At 34.6% G+C, this 19431-nt stretch overlaps 1 protein-coding gene across 1 annotated transcript; it reads right to left on the bottom strand.

The window, feature by feature from the left end:
• Window positions 1-339: 339 nt before the first annotated feature.
• Window positions 340-19430, bottom strand: LOC149799185 (COMM domain-containing protein 2-like). Its single transcript, XM_089958418.1, has 5 exons — window positions 19287-19430; window positions 15395-15472; window positions 12696-12778; window positions 10330-10503; window positions 340-1146 (listed from the first exon to the last, which is right to left on the bottom strand). The coding sequence occupies exons 1-5, from the start codon at window positions 19351-19353 to the stop codon at window positions 949-951; spliced, it is 600 nt and encodes a 199-aa protein (XP_089814544.1). The 5' UTR covers window positions 19354-19430; the 3' UTR covers window positions 340-948.
• Window position 19431: the final 1 nt, after the last annotated feature.

Here is a 19431-nt window from a genome sequence, read left to right as displayed (position 1 = left end):
TGTACAGCTGTATTTCCCAATGTTTCAGGAGCTGGTTAAGAGTCTTATACAATGGCGGCCATTTTTTGCAGAACTGGGCCGATGTGCTGTTAAAACCCTATACAAACATATGTACGTACATACCAAACAAATCTCTGATAAAGTTTATTCCCATCTACTTAAATTTTAGTTCTAATTAGGGTGCTTGCATAGAAAGGATCTGGACTTTAACACTGTCAAGTTTTCATTGTTAATAAATACCACAGACTAATGGACACTGTGGGAACAACAATCACAAAACCATCTTCAGAAACTGGCCTAAGAGCTTGATTATTTCAGCAGAAACAATTACAGAACACATTTTAATAATTTTTTTAGGAATTTATTTCATTAGAGGATTCAATATTGCACATTTTATATACATCATATATCAACATGTTGGTCTTTTTATAAGAAATTATGGACATTAAGAACGAAAATCAAAATGCTCTCTTAAACAGTCACACGTAAATGAGCATCAGTCATATTTAAATTGATGATTCAGCTCTCAAAGACTAAGGAAAATCAATATGCTATATTCTTGAGTGAAATTAAAACACTTAAACAAAATTAAATGCTTGTTCATGCTGTTAATGTTTAAAATATTATATTTTATAAATTTGTAACAAGAGTATCTGATTGTTTTGGCTTTTCTACATGAATCTGCTACTTTCTTGCACACTGGAGACTAAGTCCCTTCTAATAAATGATGACTACAACATTTTGGAAATTTTTAAAGAGGGAATTTGACACATTCTTGCATGATGGGGACTAAATCCCCTTATAAAAGATGCAAAAGTCTACTATATTCTGCACTTTTGTATAATAGTGGGAATGTGCTACTTTCTTGTATACTCTGGACTAAAAATCTTCCCCACCCAATAAAAGAGGAAAAAGCCATTACATTTCAAAGTACTTATGTAAAAGGTATCATTTGATATTTCTGACAATTCTTCGACAGTATGGTGATTTCATTTCTTGTAAGGCTTGTTCAAGAACTTTGGTCATGTGAAGAAGATTAACAGGGTCTGTCTGCAAGACTTGTGTTGACATCTTGGAATTCTCTTTTGTGTGCAACTTTAGTAAGACATTTGGCGTGGTCTGATGACGCAGAGTTCTACTTGCTAGCTGAAAACAAAGATAGAACACTGTAAAATGTACAAAATTATTGCATTAATTAATATAGGACTTCTTTTTAGTTTGCAAAGGTTATTTTTTGCTTACTTGGCATTGTTTGTTTTGAACTAAATAACAGGTAGATTTCCAATCACTGCACAGTGGGTCAAATTATGAGTCGATTATCTTTTTATCCTGTTCATTATTTGGTTATCTGCAAAATTCAAATGCTACTACCTCGAATTTATATTAAAATTTCAAAGTTATGACGATACAAGCAGATGCAACTTTTTTGTTGTTATTGTTATAGGGTTTAATGCCATTTTTCAGCACAAGATAGGCTATACATGGCGGCCAGTATTAATGGTGGAGGAAGAACCGGGAAAACCCTGGAAAGAATCACCGACCCATGAGAAGCTACTGTAAGCTTTCTCACATATCCACATTTGCCGAGCCTTGGACTCGAACCCACACAGACAGAGGTGAGATGGCAGTGATCCGTGACGGACAGCGCTTTAGACCACTCGTCCACTCTGGGCTCCACAGATGCAACTACTCTGATAAATCATTGGTTATGAAAAAAATCTGCATACTTTAATATTTACAGTATTTAAATATATAAGTACTAAACAGCAGAACAATAATAAAGTATATTACGGGTACATAAAACTGTACTGCAGTATGTTAACTTTAATCAATTAATATCTACTTTCAAGAAGTACTGCTGAAAATTCATCAGCACTATGTATTAATTATTAAACCACATTTTTAAATCTACAATTGAAGAGTGAGTCGATGATTATGTAAATCTGATGTGTGTAAAAAAGAGGACCTTTTCCATGCACAAATATGGTTGCTGTTGTGGGGTTTAACGCCATTTTTCAGCACACGGTAGGCTATACATGGTGGCCAGTATTAGTGGAAACCCTGGAAAGAATCACTGACCCATGAGAAGCTACTGGCAAGCTTTCTCACACAGCCACATTGGCCGAATCCGAGACTCGAACCCATGCAGCCAGAGGTGAGATGGCAGTGATCCGTAACAGAGTGCGCTTTAGACCACTCTGGGTCACCACAAATATGATACAATCAACAATAAACTAACATTTAATCAACAGAAACTATTGTACTTTAATAGTTTTGTAAATGAAAATGTTTCTTGGGTTTCATATGAACATTTTTCAACAAAGTTCCAATCTCCAGGTTTTTGGAAATACAGGTCCTTGTCTTGCCCGAATATTCTCTAAATGAATAATTACTTGCTCTACTCCTTCAGGACATAAAAAATCTATAATGGAATGACAATGTATATTTTCAGGTGTGCTCCTTCCTTTTCATATCAAACAAAAGTCCCTTGTGGGGAATGATGTCCTATCCAAAGAAAATTTATATGAATTCATTAGAAACTTCAATTTACCAAATGTGGTAACAATATTATTTTCTAAGCTGTTTGAGTTAATATGTTCATAAAATAAATGCTGTATAAAAACATCTGTCATGGTCTTGAATTTGAACTTGATATCATGGAGTTTGTCACAGATACTTGATATCATGGAGTTTGTCGCAGATACTTGATATCATGGAGTCTGTCACAGATACTTGATATCATGGAGTTTGTCACAGATACTTGATATCATGGAGTTTGTCGCAGATACTTGATATCATGGAGTTTGTCACAGATACTTGATATCATGGAGTTTGTCACAGATACTTGATATCATGGAGTTTGTCGCAGATACTTGATATCATGGAGTTTGTTGCAGATACTTGATATCATGGAGTTTGTCACAGATACTTGATATCATGGAGTTTGTCACAGATACTTGATATCATGGAGTCTGTCACAGATACTTGATATCATGGAGTTTGTCACAGATACTTTCAAAAATATCCACAAGTTTGGCATGATCCATGACACTTTTTTATTGTTGAAAACAAACTCATTATATCATTCAAGGTATTCTTCAGATTGTTATGTATATCAATATTTATTCTAACTCCTGGTACATGATTGTATCTAATTTTTGTAATATTTATACATGGTTGCAAATAGTACAGAATATCTTTAGCAAGATTTTGCCTACATGACCTGAGAGCAAACATTACACTGGATCTATAAATAGATGTTTACATACATGTTGACAGTTATTAATAATAATCTTAATAATAAGACTTAATGGCGCCTCTGGATAAATTTCTCATTGGTTTATGGGATTTCAATGTTTACAAGAATTCACTACCTTCCCAATGAATAGGAAAATTCCAGCATAATGAGTAGTAAGATCGTGGGGTGGGGTATATATATTGTGAAGTATAGTCATAACAGATGGTGTAGATAAGGAAAGAACCGAGCAATCAGAGTCATTTCAATTTTGGAGTCATCAACATTTCTTATGTTCCTGTTGTAAGTCTGCAGACATGTTTCATGTTGTACTTAGATATTATTCAAGGGGAAGATCATTCATTTGTACTGTTCAGTGGCAACAGAAAGTGTTCATTATTTGGACTATTTTGGAATTGTTTAGAATTACTTGACGGAGTTCTGGATAATGCCATCTTGACACATCATAATTCTTGGTGAACCAGTAAATTTCCAGTTTTTAAATTTAAAGAGAACTTTTCATTTATTTAGGACTTTCAAGGAACTTTATCAGGATTATTTTGAATTCACTTCATAATACTGTAAGTTCCTCTCACATTTTCATTTATAAGTTTGATAATGAAATTCTTTCTTAAGTTTTACAAGACTTGTTGGTTTCGCTTCTTTCTGTTACTTAGTTTATGACCATAGAGTTGAAACAAGATATATCCTCAATCTGGGTTTGATCCAAGTCCATTCATACTTGCTCAGGCCATCTTGTTCACAAGCCATCACATACATGAAAAAATAGTAAAAACATATGACCGTGCAATCAATATCAGATTTCTTACAATCAACTTGTTTATTCAAAAGTAGTGAAACACAAAGCCTGGTAAAAATTCATTTGCATATATAAATAAAAATCATTATGTCCATAAGCTCCATAAATAAATAAAAAATGTACGCTCAGTCTCTCACTTTTGACTTGACCCCAATATTAAGTAGGACTGGATTTGAAACTTGTTTATTATGTAGAGATGCTTTTGGTCAATCAGGGTCAATTACACACTGCAAGAGGTGTTATAGTGAAAATTCCATGTCATCAAGACAGTAATAATAAGTTATTTAGATGACCACCATGGTTGTCATTCTTGAGGTCATATTAGCTCTAGTTATCATTCTGGATATGCTAAATATTGCTGTAAAGACATAGTGAAAAGGCCATGTCAATACAACCATCTGTTTTGGAGAAATGGCCATAAGAAGAGTTTAACAATGTCTATAATGGTGGCCATTGTGGCAGTTAGAGCAGCATCAGTTTTAATATAGGACGTATTTCAGTGAAAACCCTAAGCTGATATGATTCTATGCTCTTAAGGAGGTACCATTTCATTCAGGACCAAGCATATATCATAAGTCTTGAAGTTTTTAAGTGGAAAAACCAAGTCGACATGACCATCTGGATAAGTAGTAATAAAAATACTGCAATGATGGCAGCCATGATAGACATAAGACCATTACGCTTTTATTTTAGACCATCTACATGTCATATGATGATTTTTACTAAAAATACAATATTATGTTTATCTAACAAGGAGAAGCAACAAGATTTTTTATTATGGCTATTTAAAAATGAGACATGTCATGAAATCCAATTGTAACGAACTCAGAATCAACAAATGTCCCAATATAACAAACGGTCAGTCTCTGCAATTTATGTTCATTTTTGTTTTTCATGAAATTCTGATTTAATTCAGGGGATATTATAAGTTTGAGAAAGACTAGTTCCACCAAGTAGTGAGTTAAAATCTGGCCCCAAAAATAAAACTATAGCAATCTAGTGACCTTCCCAAGCAAAATCCTTGCCAGTGTTCTAGTATAATCAAGGATATCCGTTCTTCCTACTACCACCTCCTTCTTTCTATCTTTACAGTCTCCATCACTCTGCCCCTGAGGTCTGTCCCAATATAGATATTAATAAATATCTCTTTCGAATAGTGTCATTCTGTATTGATTTACTCCACCTGTCAAGGGTACCTCACATGTTGATATTTAACCAGTTTAGAAAACAAACGCAAAGAAAAAGCAAATCTCTTCAGTAAATTGTCTTTCTCCAAGAATACTCACATGATCACATGTTAAGATATAAGCCTGCTACCTCCAAGATCCAACCCTACTATAGTAAAAGTCTCATGGGTCAAGTATGCTCATTTACTCCTTTTAAATTAAACAAAAATTGTTCATTAAAAATTTAACACTAATTTTCTTTACCCAAAGTTTATTCAATGTTGGTCATTGAATGCTCTGCATCTTAACTGTCATCAAGAAACTTCCAGATGAAAATTATCCATCTCTATGGTCTTTTACAATGTGGCCATGAACTAAACTTGGGTAAAAAAAAAAAAGAGGACATCAAGTGGAATCATCACAATATAGGTTAGTACAAATTTGTTATATCAATATGTGTAGCTTTCATCATGACATCACAGCACGCAACATTCAATCTGGATTGTAATGGACCACACCTTTAGATTCATTTCATCCAAAAATGGCTACAAACTTTAACACTGATTTTGCCATAGGCCATTCTCAGGGCGTCTAAATAATGACCTTCCAAAGGAATGGGGATGTATACGAATCCAAATGAAGTGAATACTTGCCACTTAAAGGTATGTAAAATCAAATTCTATAAAATGGCACCCATTACTGAAACAGTTGGTGTTGAACCCTACATGACCTGTGTGACTTATACTATGAAGGATGAAAATTCAACTTTTCTGTCTGTACCCTATCAGGCATGTTTGTTTGGTGATTTTTGGCAAGTCTGAAAGTTGTCAATGAAACTAAGTCTGACATTGAATATGTGACGATAACATTCTGAACCAGCTTCAATGCAGCATTCTTGCCTATTTGCAGAAGACCAGGGCCAGCATGTTAAACACAGCTAAATTCTTATCCAAAGCTGTCCTATATTAGTGCAAGGATAATGACTGGCTTTCAGAAATGAAAACTGTAGTGTTCCTCTGGTCTTAAATGCATCCAGACAGGCAATCATTAAGCTCTCTGAGGCAGCAGATGGAATAATATGGTATCTTCTTGATCATCGATATCTACCAATGCTTTGACTTTATAGTCCTGCAAGGTGGTAGAGGGTGGAGGGCATTCAGAAGCCGGCAACAATATATATACCTCTCTGATGGCAGCTGAATTTGGTTCATTCCATAGTTGGATCTGAGCAAGTCTGTTGTGCAGAACTCTGTAGATTACTGTTCATGGTCTGCATTACCTATCCAGAAAGACCCTCCTCAGTGGAACAGATGATGTAATGCCATCATCTCTAAGTCACAATAACTACCTAGTGGGTAGGCAGTGTACATAAAAGTAGCTGGATCCATAGGCCAAATTTTTATCAGACCAGTATGAAAGGCTGGATTGTTGAGAATGGTCAGTATGTCTACCTGTTGTGTGGAAGAAGGTCCAGCTGGTTCCAGTACTGGCCTTGCCATGGCTATGGATGGATGGATAGATCTTTCACTAAAATCCCCATCAAGGCAAGTACAAGTATATGCCTGGCGTAATGAATGGACCTATCACCAAGGTGCCCATAACAGGATTCCTGCAGACTTAACAAAAACAAATTCCAAACTTTTCCTGGGCCATTTCACAAAACTTAGGGACCTATATATCTAGAAATTAGACCATTTATTGATCATAATTGTGTAGTGTTTGAAAAAAGTGTTTTTAATTGGTGCTTGGCGCCCTATGAAATTAGCAGTTATCAAATTTTTGAACCCCATGGTCAGAAATTCTATGACTTTTCCAAAACTTTGCAATGGTTTGAGAAATTCCATAACTTTTCAAGGCCCTTGAAATTTATTTGTTAAATTCCAAAACATTTCCAGGATTCCAATTCCTGCAGAACCCTGCCATAAATTGTAACTGTACATAGCCTAAATCTTGAAGGATGGGCAGGTTTATCATTAAGCTCTCTGTAATTGTAGTGAGACGAAGCCATAGGTCTGGCAAGATGGACTGATCTTTCAGTAAGATCTGCGGATTGAGATGGTTGACCTGGCTGAATGGCTAACTGGGTTGGTTGGTCAGCCAGGATGGCTCTGTATTTTGTTATGGTAGTCCATAAGAAAACCATGTACCCTAGTTTACAGGCTTGAAGGCCATGCTCTGATGTGCATGGGGTTTACAACCTCTGGGCTGCATAAAAAGGGAATACACACTGTCTCATAATTACCTATAGGAATACCATCTCATGCATCAATTGATGCATCAGTAAGTCAACACAGGGAGATGGGTGGACAAATGGGGTTACAAAATATCTCATGAAAAAACTGTGGCAATCATATTCACCCCCAAACGAAATAACAACCTAGTCTATCCAAACTTCTATATACAAAATCAATTAATCAAATACATAACAGTAGTAAAATTCTTAGGAATGTTCTGTGACAACCACCTTACATGGAAACATCACACTGAACAACTCACCCAGAATTGTAACAAAGATCTCAATTTATTCAGGAACATCACAGGGACTGACTGGGGATCCAACCAGGAAAATCTCCTCATGATATATAAAACCCTAATTAGATCAAAACTGGATTACGGTTGCCAAGCATATAACTCGGCTAAGCAACCTGTACTACAAAAACATGACACTATCTAGAGAAAAGCCTTACTATTATGCACAGGAACACTCCCCTCAACATCATTAGAGGAACTACAAACACTAACAGGAGAACTACCCTTAAAATTACGTAGGCAAGAACTGCTCCTCTGATACTCCATTCGATTAGATACCCACCCAGACAACCATCCCACCAAAATAGCTATAAACAAGTGTAAAGTTGTCTTCAAACCCAAAATCATACCCACCAAACCAAGTGGCAAATTAGTAATCCTTGAACTAAGAGAAAAGATACTTCTACTATAAAAACAGGTAACAACAATACAGACCAGAACAAATCACCATGGTTACAAAAACCACCAATGATTAACACTGAAGCTACCAAATTAGGCAATAAAGAAGGACAAGAAAACTTACTAAAACCTGTACCGGTAAACGAAATCAACCAAAAATACCTGGACTATGTTAAAATATATACCGATGGTAACAATAGTCATCCCTGAATTCAATATACAAACGGGATCCAGATTACCTGACTATTACTACATTTACACCACTGAATTCTGGGCTATACTTGAACCACTACAATGGATCAAAGACAACCAAATACCTAAAGCAGTCATTATAAGCAATTCCCTAAGCATTATCAAATCGATCCAAAATCGCAATACACACTCTAGGGAACAATTCCTCGACAGAGCATGCCAATTAATTGAAGATATCACCACAGCACATCAATTAGTCGAGCTCATGTGGATACCGTCGCACATTGGAATCTCTGGCAATGAAACAGCAGACAAAGTTGCACAAACCAAACTAGGAGAACAAAACTCTATCAAGCTTAACTATAGCTCTACAGAAGCACTAAGCTTTGCACAAACATATATAGACCAAAAATGGCCTAGATTTTTAAAACTTCTCCACAAAAGGTAAAAAGCACCATGAAACCCAAAAAACCATAGATAGGAACATACAGCTATCTAAGGGTACCTATTTAGAACAGAAAACCATAAACAGGAAAATAACTGGAAAAACTAAACTAGCAAGCAGTTTTGGAAGGTTTATAGGACCCAAACCAGCAACCATTAACTGCTTTAACTGCCACGTCACTATAATTAAACTCAACAACAACAACTGTTAAGTCAAGAGCCTGCATAGATAGTTGCCATTTTGGTGAAACTATGGTGTTTTGCTCTTCCAGTTCTAACAAAGTGATGGTGACAGGAGGTAATGTATGTCCAACTTTAGATTGGGGGGGGAGGGCAGTAATGATCCCCACCCACCAAACTTGCAAGCCATTCTGTTTTGTGATGAATGCTTAAAATCTTGAGATTTCCCTTGTGAGATATTCCTCTTTTCTTTTACTCTGCTCAATTTCTACAAGACCATAGTCAACAGAGTCTTAGACCATATGGCAAAAACAATGCAAAGTAAAGCTGAAGTGCATTTAATACACACAAGGCATCACTTGTGTGATTTCAATGGTCCTGAAGTTTTTGCATTTGTTACATTTCATTGACATGTGCATGAAATGATAACTAAAAATAGTTCTTAAAGATTGATAAATCAACATTGCAGTGTTTTAATAAGTTGCCTAAACAATGCTCATTACTGACTGAGTGAGGAAACAATAGGCAGTGTACCCAAATATTTAATCACAAGATGCATTAACGATAACATGTTGTACTAAGAAGCATGAGACTGTGATAAACGAAAATTACAGGAAAAATCTATACCACCTATAAATAAATCTTTATAACACAGACAAATTTAAAATTCCTGAAAGTATAAGTAAGATTTACATCACAATTCACATGGAGTTATTAGACAATGTCTCACATAATGCTGCTGTATGACAGCAAAATTTAAAAACTAGTGACAGCTAGTGGCATCACGGTAGGTAATGGGTAAGAGATAGTGCCTTTGTGTACGGGTTATTAAAAGAAAACATTAATTTTTGTCTCTTAGCAGAGCTGAATTTGGAAGGTAGCAGGATTATATCCTAACATTAATATCACCAGAGAACATATTCAAAGAAAAAATGTATTCATGGATCACATATGTCTCAATAGTGCCTCAACAAAGTGACATGAAATGACCTAAACATAAGTTTTAACCAAGGTGTGATTGACAAATGGATTGAATGGTGAACACTGTATGCCCCTAACACTGTCATCATGGGCATAACAAAAACATAACTTGTTCATGAAGCATAAATGCTACTACCAAAAGACCTAAACACAAAATTTAAAAAGATGGAAAGTTTTATGCTCCAGTGTAAAAAAATAAATGTTTTCCAAAGCCGCCAAAGTCTCAACACATCAGTACATTGATAAGTCCCACCAAAAAATAACTTCAACCTTATTGGCTATCAATTCAGCTCTTTGCTGAAAAGTAAGAAAAATGTCCCTCTGCTGACAAAAAGGTCCTGTCATTTCCATAAAAAAAAGCTTTAGCTGCAGCACTATCTTACCTCGACATCCAATCTCCATTCCAGGTTATGGTAGTGAGGAAGATCCATGCTCATCTCTGACAGGATTTCTCGCACCTCATTCCTGTTTTTCATGTACATCTGCAGCAAACTCTGTCTGAGTTCCTCTGAGAACCCCAGTGTCATGATAGAGTCTTGAAAATCAATGTCGCTGATCTGAGAGAGTGAAAAGAAAAGGGGACATGAATTTTTCTTGTGCACTGCAAACCAAAAGCTAAGTGTAAATAGTGAAATATTAAATCCAATGAAAGCAAAATGTTTACCTGAAATACACATGTGAAACTACTGTTTTGGCACTATGACCAGAAAATTGTTTCATCTTAAATTGTCGTTTGGATGTTTGGTGATCTTGCAGATTAGAGATTCAAGATTAAAATTCAACTAAAGAAAGGTCAGCCATGATGTTGTAGCTATGACCAATTGATTCTATACTTGGGACTGGAGCAAATAAAACTATTGCCAAAGACAAAAAGATAACAATAGTCAAAATCTTCTATGTAAGCAGAGTTACCTTTTTCAGGAAATTTGGCTAATGATAAAAAGTTATTAAGCCTATATGAGGTGTGTAATTTTTTGGTCTGTTTATACTAACTGTACTCAGACCACTATGACAGATAATACAAGGCTTTCATTGTAATTTACTTTTCATACAAGGCTTGACATATGATATTTGGATATTTTATGATATGTTATTCAATGCATGTCATATTTACTACAATATGATATGTTATTCAATGCATGTCATATTTACTACAATATGATATGTTATTCAATGCATGTCATATTTACTGCAATATGATATGTTATTCAATCCATGTCATATTTACTACAATATGATATTGTTTCCAAAAGAAGGATGCAGTGTCTTTAATGGTGCATCAAAAGATGAGGCTGAAAACAAAAGTAGTTATTAATTAACTAATACGGCAGACAATCCAAACAGAAATTTTTTTATCAAGAATATAATGGCTATTTTACTCAGATTTCTCCAGTGAAATTTATCAATACTTGTATTAGATACAAAAACTACTTGATTTGTTGTAGGATATGAGTGAACACAATATCTTCAAACTTTCTGACAATATGCTGAAAATGCTCTAGGTCCGAGACACACCTGGCTGCTTCATTGATACATATAGGAATGTTTTAGTACCCTTCCATGAAGCATGGGTACTAATATTAGTACTTAAGAAAGGTCAGAAAGAGAATTACATGGTGATTTAGGTTAGATCATATTTCTGGTCATATGCACCAAATCTTTTATGTACAGGTTTGACATTGTGAGTTTTAGTGACTTCACCTGTACTATAACCTCAGAATTTCTTGTGTTTCTTGTGTAGTGTTTTTTTATTATTGTTTAAACTCTTTTTATGTTGGTAGCTGGTATATAATTATAGTAGCTAGTAATTGGATTTGTTAGAACAATGATAATGCACTGATTGCTGTGTGCAAATGTTAATGAAAACACATAATTTTATCTTTGCAATTGTTTGCCAAACAGTATATATTAACCTCTTATGAATACGGTGACAACATATGATAACACAGCTTGTGGCTATTACCTTTCATTAATTTATATTTATTTGTAAGGGTTTATCATCCTAAAGTTTTTCTGGAATTCTTAATTTTTGCATTTTAAACATTGCTCTTGGTTGGTTGTTGTTGTTGTTGTTGTTATGGGGTTTAACGCCGTTTTTCAGCACACGATAGGCTATACATGGCGGCCAGTATTAATGGTGGAGGAAGAACCCGGGAAAACCCCGGAAAGAACCACCGACCCTCGAGAAGCCACTGGCAAGCTTTCTCACATGCCCACATTGGCTGAACTTTAGACTCGAACCGCCACAGACAGAGGTGAGATGGCAGTGATCCGTAATGAAGAGCGCTTTAGACCACTCGGTCACTCGGGGCCCCACTTTTGGTTGGTACCACGTGGTCATTTTTGTGCTGAGGAACTGTTAAATGCTAATATTTTGTACATTATCTCTTTAGGTTCTTTTAAATTGTAGCACATATATATATATATATATATATATATATATATATATATATATATATATACACACATATATACATATATATATATATGTATTACATTGAATCAGAGCAATACATTAAAATTTTGAGACAAATGAAATTGCTGGAGGGAAAAGTGAATTTTCTAGCTAAAAAATATTTCATCAACCTTGTAAACTGTCCATTTTGGTTTAAAATTTCTACAAAACTAAGCTTTCTTGGAACTTATTAAATCTGACAAGTATTTGTTCTTCAATTTTCTTAAATCGGAGTGACATGATTAATGAAACTATTCACTGACTCGTTTTTGACAATTCAATTTGTGACCTTACCATGAATTTGGAACTCTCTGTGAATAAGTACATTAATCCCTCTACTCCATTTTGTACTGTCTCTAATTCAACACCAAGTTTCTCTGTAAAATAAAACAACAATTCAGATGCATGATCAAGGACATAGTTTATCTAAAAAGCTATCATGCTTGTATTCATTAATACATGTCAATGGGACTATTATACAAGGAATGTGCATCATGCAAAAACTTAGACCCATGGGGTTACAAAGCATAAGGAATACATTACAGCCAATTTTGAGAACCGTCACAGAATAAGGCAAGAAATAACTTGGTTTCGCCTTAGAACGATTTGATCATTTTTGTCATACATGCATACAACATTACCTAAGGAGGTTAACTGTTTTTCTAGGTATGTGACTGAACTAACATGTATCTCATCATAGATCGCTTGTGGCGAGATACTAAAAGCACGGTATGCACAGTTATTTTACCCTTACTAATACTCACTCTCCTGTAGATTTAAGGCAAGTTTCTTTTTTAACTGACACATTGGTCTTTTGGATCTTGTCAAGGAATGAACATTCTCCATTTTTGTTCTACAGCCAAAGGGCTGTCTGTACGTATGTCTGTGTGCATGGTGGATCCATGAAGGGTGGGTGTGACCAATACAAGTGTGGGAAACCCAATTCAGGAGAACTGTGTGCTGTCTGTACGTATGTGTGTGTGGGTATATCAGGCTGCCTGTCTAGCCATCTGTGTGTCTATATGGACATGGAAGATGAAGTAAACATCAAGGCCATATGAAGACAAAACCGCTAATTTGTAAACTGTGCACATGGTGGATTTATGAAGGGTGTGTGTGGCTGATACAAGTGTGGGTCAACCAAAGAATTCGTGAGAACTGTGTGGTTTGTCAGTGGACACATTTGCAAGTTTTTACAAAAATTAATGAATCATGGCTGTACAAAGTCATATATTTGTTTCATTTGATTGTTGTTTCAACTGAGTACAACTGAGTCATTTTCATTACATGAGATCATTTGAATCTTATTTTCATTCCATGAGATTATTTGAATCTCAATTTCATTTCATGAGATTACATGAGATTATTTAATCCTGCTTTCATTACGTGAGATTATATGAATCTTACCATCCTACATTTAAATATATGAATCATTCATTTTTGTTTTCCCATTTGTGAATGTTTGGATAAAGTAACTTCATGAGATGGATGTTTGCCAACCCTCCAGGCTTGCAATTAGTGAAAATAGGGATAAAAATAATTGAATTTTGACATAAACTCGTGAAGTGGTCTTCGAGTCCGGGAATATTTGTCGGAACAAATGTTTAGCATGGTCTCCAGCTGATAAACAAAACTCACAGACAATGCTTCAGCATCGGTAGCTTGCAGGTCTTTCATCGAGAGCTGAAATCTGCTGCGAGTTCTTAATTTTCCCAACCTCTATGTACTTTTTACTACCAATGTGCTTCCTCACATTGTCTGTGCCACCATGCCCAATGCTAAAATTTGTGGCACTCTTCTTGCAAAAAGCATGATGTATATCGGGGTTTGATGGCAGAATGCAGGGTCAATTTTTGGTATACTCCAAACTAAACTTCACTTTTTGTGCAATACATTTCTTTTTCCTCGTTGGTGAAGACATTTTCAAGATGTGGTGCTGAATGGTAATTCAAATCAGTGTTTGTGGTGCATGTGCAGAGCAAAATTCCGGTTAGGCCCCAGATTCTCTCAAAAGCATTTGTAAAACTACTCTTATACATATAGATTAAAATATGCTAAAATGCCTGCTACCAGGCCAACTGTACCAATCAGCTATTGTTCCACTAATATCGCGACTAGCAGTACCGGACCATTTTGGCAACTGCCAATATCACAATTAGCGCATAATGGGAGATCGGTTATTTTATTAAAGATTTAAAATAATTGACAATTAGGGAATTTGCAATTTTTTTGCATGTGGCATGAATCCATGAATTGCTGAGAAAGCTGTGAAATTCATGCCAAAATCGTGAGGGTTGGCAGCTATGGAGATGTATGTTTAGAGTGTGAAAGAATCACTGAATTTTGTAGAATATATTTTTATTAATTCATTTTATAATTTCAATCTTTCATCACATTGTGTTGTGTTGTCATCTGATACAAGCATCCATTCAGGTCTATCCTGTTAGAAAACAAAATTTATGTTTGACATGAGATACCAGCTACATCTCTTTTATAAGGGCCACAGGTCATTAAATACTTAAAACTTGTCTGTAAAGTTTTTGTACAATAGACAATAGGTCACAATGAATAGCCATAATGGGTCTCTCATATATATATATATATATATATATATATATATGGGATAAAGAGAGCAGGATAAAGCAATCTTCTTTGGGAATGACCAACATATATATGTATTTAATGATTCTGTTGAATAGTGCACATAACACAATCTTGACAGTAATAATAATAATAATAATAAATGTGATATTATATTTGGTGCATGTTATTTATTTCAAAACCAATAATGAAAAGAAAACCTGTGTACAGAGGTCACACACACACACACATACACACACACACACACACAGAGGATAGTGTTGACTTTTCCACTAGATGGCCACTATTGATACATTTTGACTGTACTTAATAATAATTTGCCCTTTCTCTTTTACAGTTGACTTTTTAGAACAAAGTGGGTCATAATTTACTGCAGACAAATTGTAACTTACGGGCAGCTCCCTGGTATACTTTAGGGTTTGAACCTTTCCTTAGGAACTCAAAACTGAGGCGGCAAAACTCCTGCACAACTGAAAAGGAAATAGATTGAAACTGAGACAACACTTTTAAAAAGATGGACAACATGGGTTCTGTGTAACATAGTGTCTCATCTACAGCTCTTGATACAGTATCATGCTGGCAATGATAACTCCATAGCAATCATTGCCAGAAAATTGATAGTATACCTCAGGCGACATACCTACTTAGGTAAGACAATTCTATTCACATGATAATGTAAACAGGTAACTGTACAACCAATGGTCTGTTTGCCACATTTTCAGAAGTGAAGATTTCCAAAAAGTTGAAAAACAATGTACTTTCTGATAGCTCATGTCAACTTTCAAAATAAATAATTCATACGAAACCATTCATACCAAAATTGTGAACATCAAGATGTACAAATGTGGCAATTTTCAGACTACAGAGACTGATGGCGACGTAATTGATCATCTTATTAAAGTAGAATATTAAACTGTACATTCTTGTTTTCAGCATTATGAGAAGAAAAGATTTACTATGTCTTTGTTTTTTTGTTTGAACATGGTTGTTAATACTAGTGTGATTATTTATCTCTGATCCATGGATATCATAATATAATGTTTAGTACTGACAAAGTTTTGAACCTGGTAAAAAGAGAAAGGGAAATCAAGATAATAACACTGGACACAAACTGCAGGTGGAGTGTAATAATTTACAGTAGTTCTGATTTTATTCCTGACCTCAACATAAAAGCAAGCAAAGCTTGAGCTCTTTAGTTAGCACACAAGTCTTTGTCATTACCTTCAGGTGTCTTGTTTATGTTCCATTACAGAAAAAAATTAAGAAATATAAGCAAGTGTTTGCAACATTTATCACAAATTCCTGTAGTATCATTTATTTTCGTGGGGCTGAATTTTCCAAGTTTTCCACAAAAAAAGACGTTTTCATGGGTACTTAAATTCATGGTTTCCAACTCAAAGTCTGCATCCACAACTTGTATGCTAAACAGAAAAGGATGATATTACTTTTTATGACCAGTGCACTGTACAAGTATTATTGAACCTTGAAACCTCATCAAGCCAATTCATGCTGAATTGGTTAACTGCAGCTCATGCGACAAGGAGTGAAAGATTGGAGATAATTATCAGTTTGTTTTTTTAAATCTGGACTTATGCAATTTGAAGATTTACTTGCCATGACAAGCATTTTGAATACAATGAGACTTAACTGACTCAATTTTGATACAGTGGTTGTATACAAAAGTCAATGAAGTTATGAGATTTAATAACATGCTGTAATTAGTGTATACACACAGCATTTCATTAATAACAGTGCTTCAAGTTCTAGTATTTTACAAGCTTGCTATTCTTTAGGATTAAAAATGCATGGATAAAACGAAATGTGTCTTCAGGAGAATTTAAAGCATTGATTTTAATAAATATTAAATTCAAGTTCCATACACCAGTATTTGCTATTATTCTTTCCTTCATTTTCAGTGTTACTAGTGTTTAAATATATTGTCTTTTCTTGTTTCAATGTATCCTTACTTAACTCACATACTGATTTAAGGCAGTGAATGGAAATTACAGTCTGAATTAAAAACATTTCTTTATGAAAAAGATATTTAATTGCATGACAAGTGGCATCACTGGCTAAATAATGCCCAAATGTTTGTCTTGAGTACCTAGTATATGTTTGTTTCTTGTCATTCTTTTCTTAATTCATTGCTACATCATAATGACCTTCCTACATCAACCTTTACAATAAGAACATATTTCAGAAACAATTTTTGAAAAATCTTTAATTTGGTTTTCTGAGGATTTGCGACTACAATTTGAGGTAAAAAGTCTTTGGTTCTTTTGGGGAAAAAGCTGAAACCTATGTTATAGTTATATGGGAATTGATACTCATCAGTTTTTGCATATGAATATTAATGTTGGTTTCTACTGGGTTCTTTAGGATTAAATTGTAGAAGGGGATTTTTGCTTTTTGTTTTTTTTTTAGTTTTAGAACTTTCTAGAAAACATGCATCTTGTTTTCCAGTCAATATTGTTTATAAATGGTTTCCAGGACAACTTATTCTTATAAAAAACCTGTGAATGGGGGGTCCAAAAGTGCACAAGAATTTTCTAAACTAAACTCTTAAAAGATAGCCTTCTGCATTTAGAGCAAGATGACATATAATGTCTTAATCGGGCTAAAGAATGATTTGTGTTGGTACATAATTCTTTATCTTTAAGGTTCAATTTCAGATAAATAGTGACCACTAAATATTTTATCTGATTGAAGTTTTCTAAAGTAGAACTTTGCAATGAATAGGATATAATGGTTTTATAGCATTTCTTTCTTGTCATTTGCATTGGTGCATTTCTGAACTGGAATTGGGCATGTACAAATAAAAATGGTGATTATGGTTTCATTTGTATGACATAACGTTATTGTTTATTTTAAAACAATTTTGTTACTTAACTTTATCTCTAAATACGTTTCTTCTGCAATTCTTTTTATTGTCTTAAACACTAAAATCATGTGTTTTTGATTTTTCTAGTCATTTACACATTTTATGACGTTGCAAATAACGTCTATAAATGGCATAAAAAAACAATGAAAAGTCAAAATGTGTCTTTTTTCTTCCTAAACAGAATACAGTGTAGCTGTGTAAAGTATGTTATATTGTACCACCATGTCGGCCAATTCTGTGCATCAGGTAATTCTGCGCAACGATACATCATTTCTGCAAACACTGGATCATGTGTTATTTTGGTTCAAAAATCCATTTTGTATTAAGAAAGAATGATCATACTTTAAATAAGAAAAGTGATATTCATAAAGTGTACAAAAATCCCACATTTTGACCTAGAAATGGATACAAAAATGTGATTTCTAAATGTCAACATCAAGACCCACTCCATGACCTTCTTGAACCTGTAACCCAGATAATCCTCTTTACTATGTATCTTTTAGATTCAAGGAAATAAATGCATTATTTAAAAGATGGAAATGTATACATTAAAAAATGTCTGCATCTTAGTCCAAGTTTCCAATTTTGCAAGAAGTTGTTCCACACGTACAAAATCGTCTGCTACCCAACGTGTCAACTTGCCGCTAGAATGGGATTCTCAAGAAATTACCTGGCGTAGTCTGTTTCTAAATTCTTTGGTAATTTTTCCCCATAAACAAGACATTGTAAACACATTACATTCTATTCATTGTTGTTTCTCTTCCACAAAATATCTTATTTTTTATAAAACCTTGACTGTTACAAATTTTTGTACAAGATCGGTTTAGTTTGCTTAATATCTCTTGCCATTTATTAGCATTATTACTTTGAATTCTGTAAAACTAGCTATAAACCTGACCTAAATACTTGACTCTAATGCTGACAAAAACAATTCAAAGTAATGTATTTTATTTATATAGCCTGATGGATAAACATTACATCTTTTCAACGCTGTGCGCAGAATAGGCCGACATATCGCGAGTCATGAATACACAGGGGTGTTATCCAGTGTGTCCAAAATTAGTATTATCTTGAACAATATTCTGGTGATAATTGCCTCTTTTCAAATGGTATGCACTTAAGTATTTTATTTTCGTCAACTGGTCGAATTAAGTATCTGTTTTGCTCCAGTACAAGGCGACGGAAACCCTACGTGCGCAGAAATGCTCGACAGCATTGTACATATGACACAAACGGCAGTCAGACCACAGGGGTTCGTTACAAAGAAAATTAGGAGTCTAACTTGTAAAAATATATTGTTAGGTTAGACTCCAAATTTTCTTTATAACGAACCCCTGTGAGGCAGACCGCATTGTGCATAACCTGACCAGTAATGATAAACTGGATGGGAATGGTGTGATTACCTCCTATGTCGACTTTCAGAAGAAATGAAAGATGTGTCTTCTGTTTATCATCAAACATAAGCAACATTGTGACTTATTTTAATAATGAACACTATCAACATGAACCTTTTATGACACAAAACACACCCCGGAAAGAGATTTGTTA

The sequence above is a fragment of the Sinohyriopsis cumingii genome, chromosome 5, assembly GCF_028554795.1.
Source record: "Sinohyriopsis cumingii isolate HCF-2022 chromosome 5, ASM2855479v2, whole genome shotgun sequence".
Classification (NCBI taxonomy): Eukaryota; Metazoa; Mollusca; class Bivalvia; order Unionida; family Unionidae; genus Sinohyriopsis; species Sinohyriopsis cumingii.
Note: the sequence above shows the minus strand (reverse complement) of the source record. Positions and strands in the feature narration are given on the sequence as shown.

What these genes read in the sequence shown, in the direction of transcription:
- LOC149799185 (XM_089958418.1), bottom strand. Translation starts at nt 19,353, where the DNA reads ATGTTGCTTATGTTTGATGATAAACAGAAGACACATCTTTCATTTCTT. An exon ending in CAGAGAGTTCCAAATTCATG is followed by an intron (nt 10,504 to 12,695) that starts GTAAGGTCACAA and finishes TCACTCTCTCAG; the next exon opens with ATCAGCGACATTGATTTTCA. An exon ending in AATGGAGATTGGATGTCGAG is followed by an intron (nt 1,147 to 10,329) that starts GTAAGATAGTGC and finishes CTTTGTTTTCAG; the next exon opens with CTAGCAAGTAGAACTCTGCG.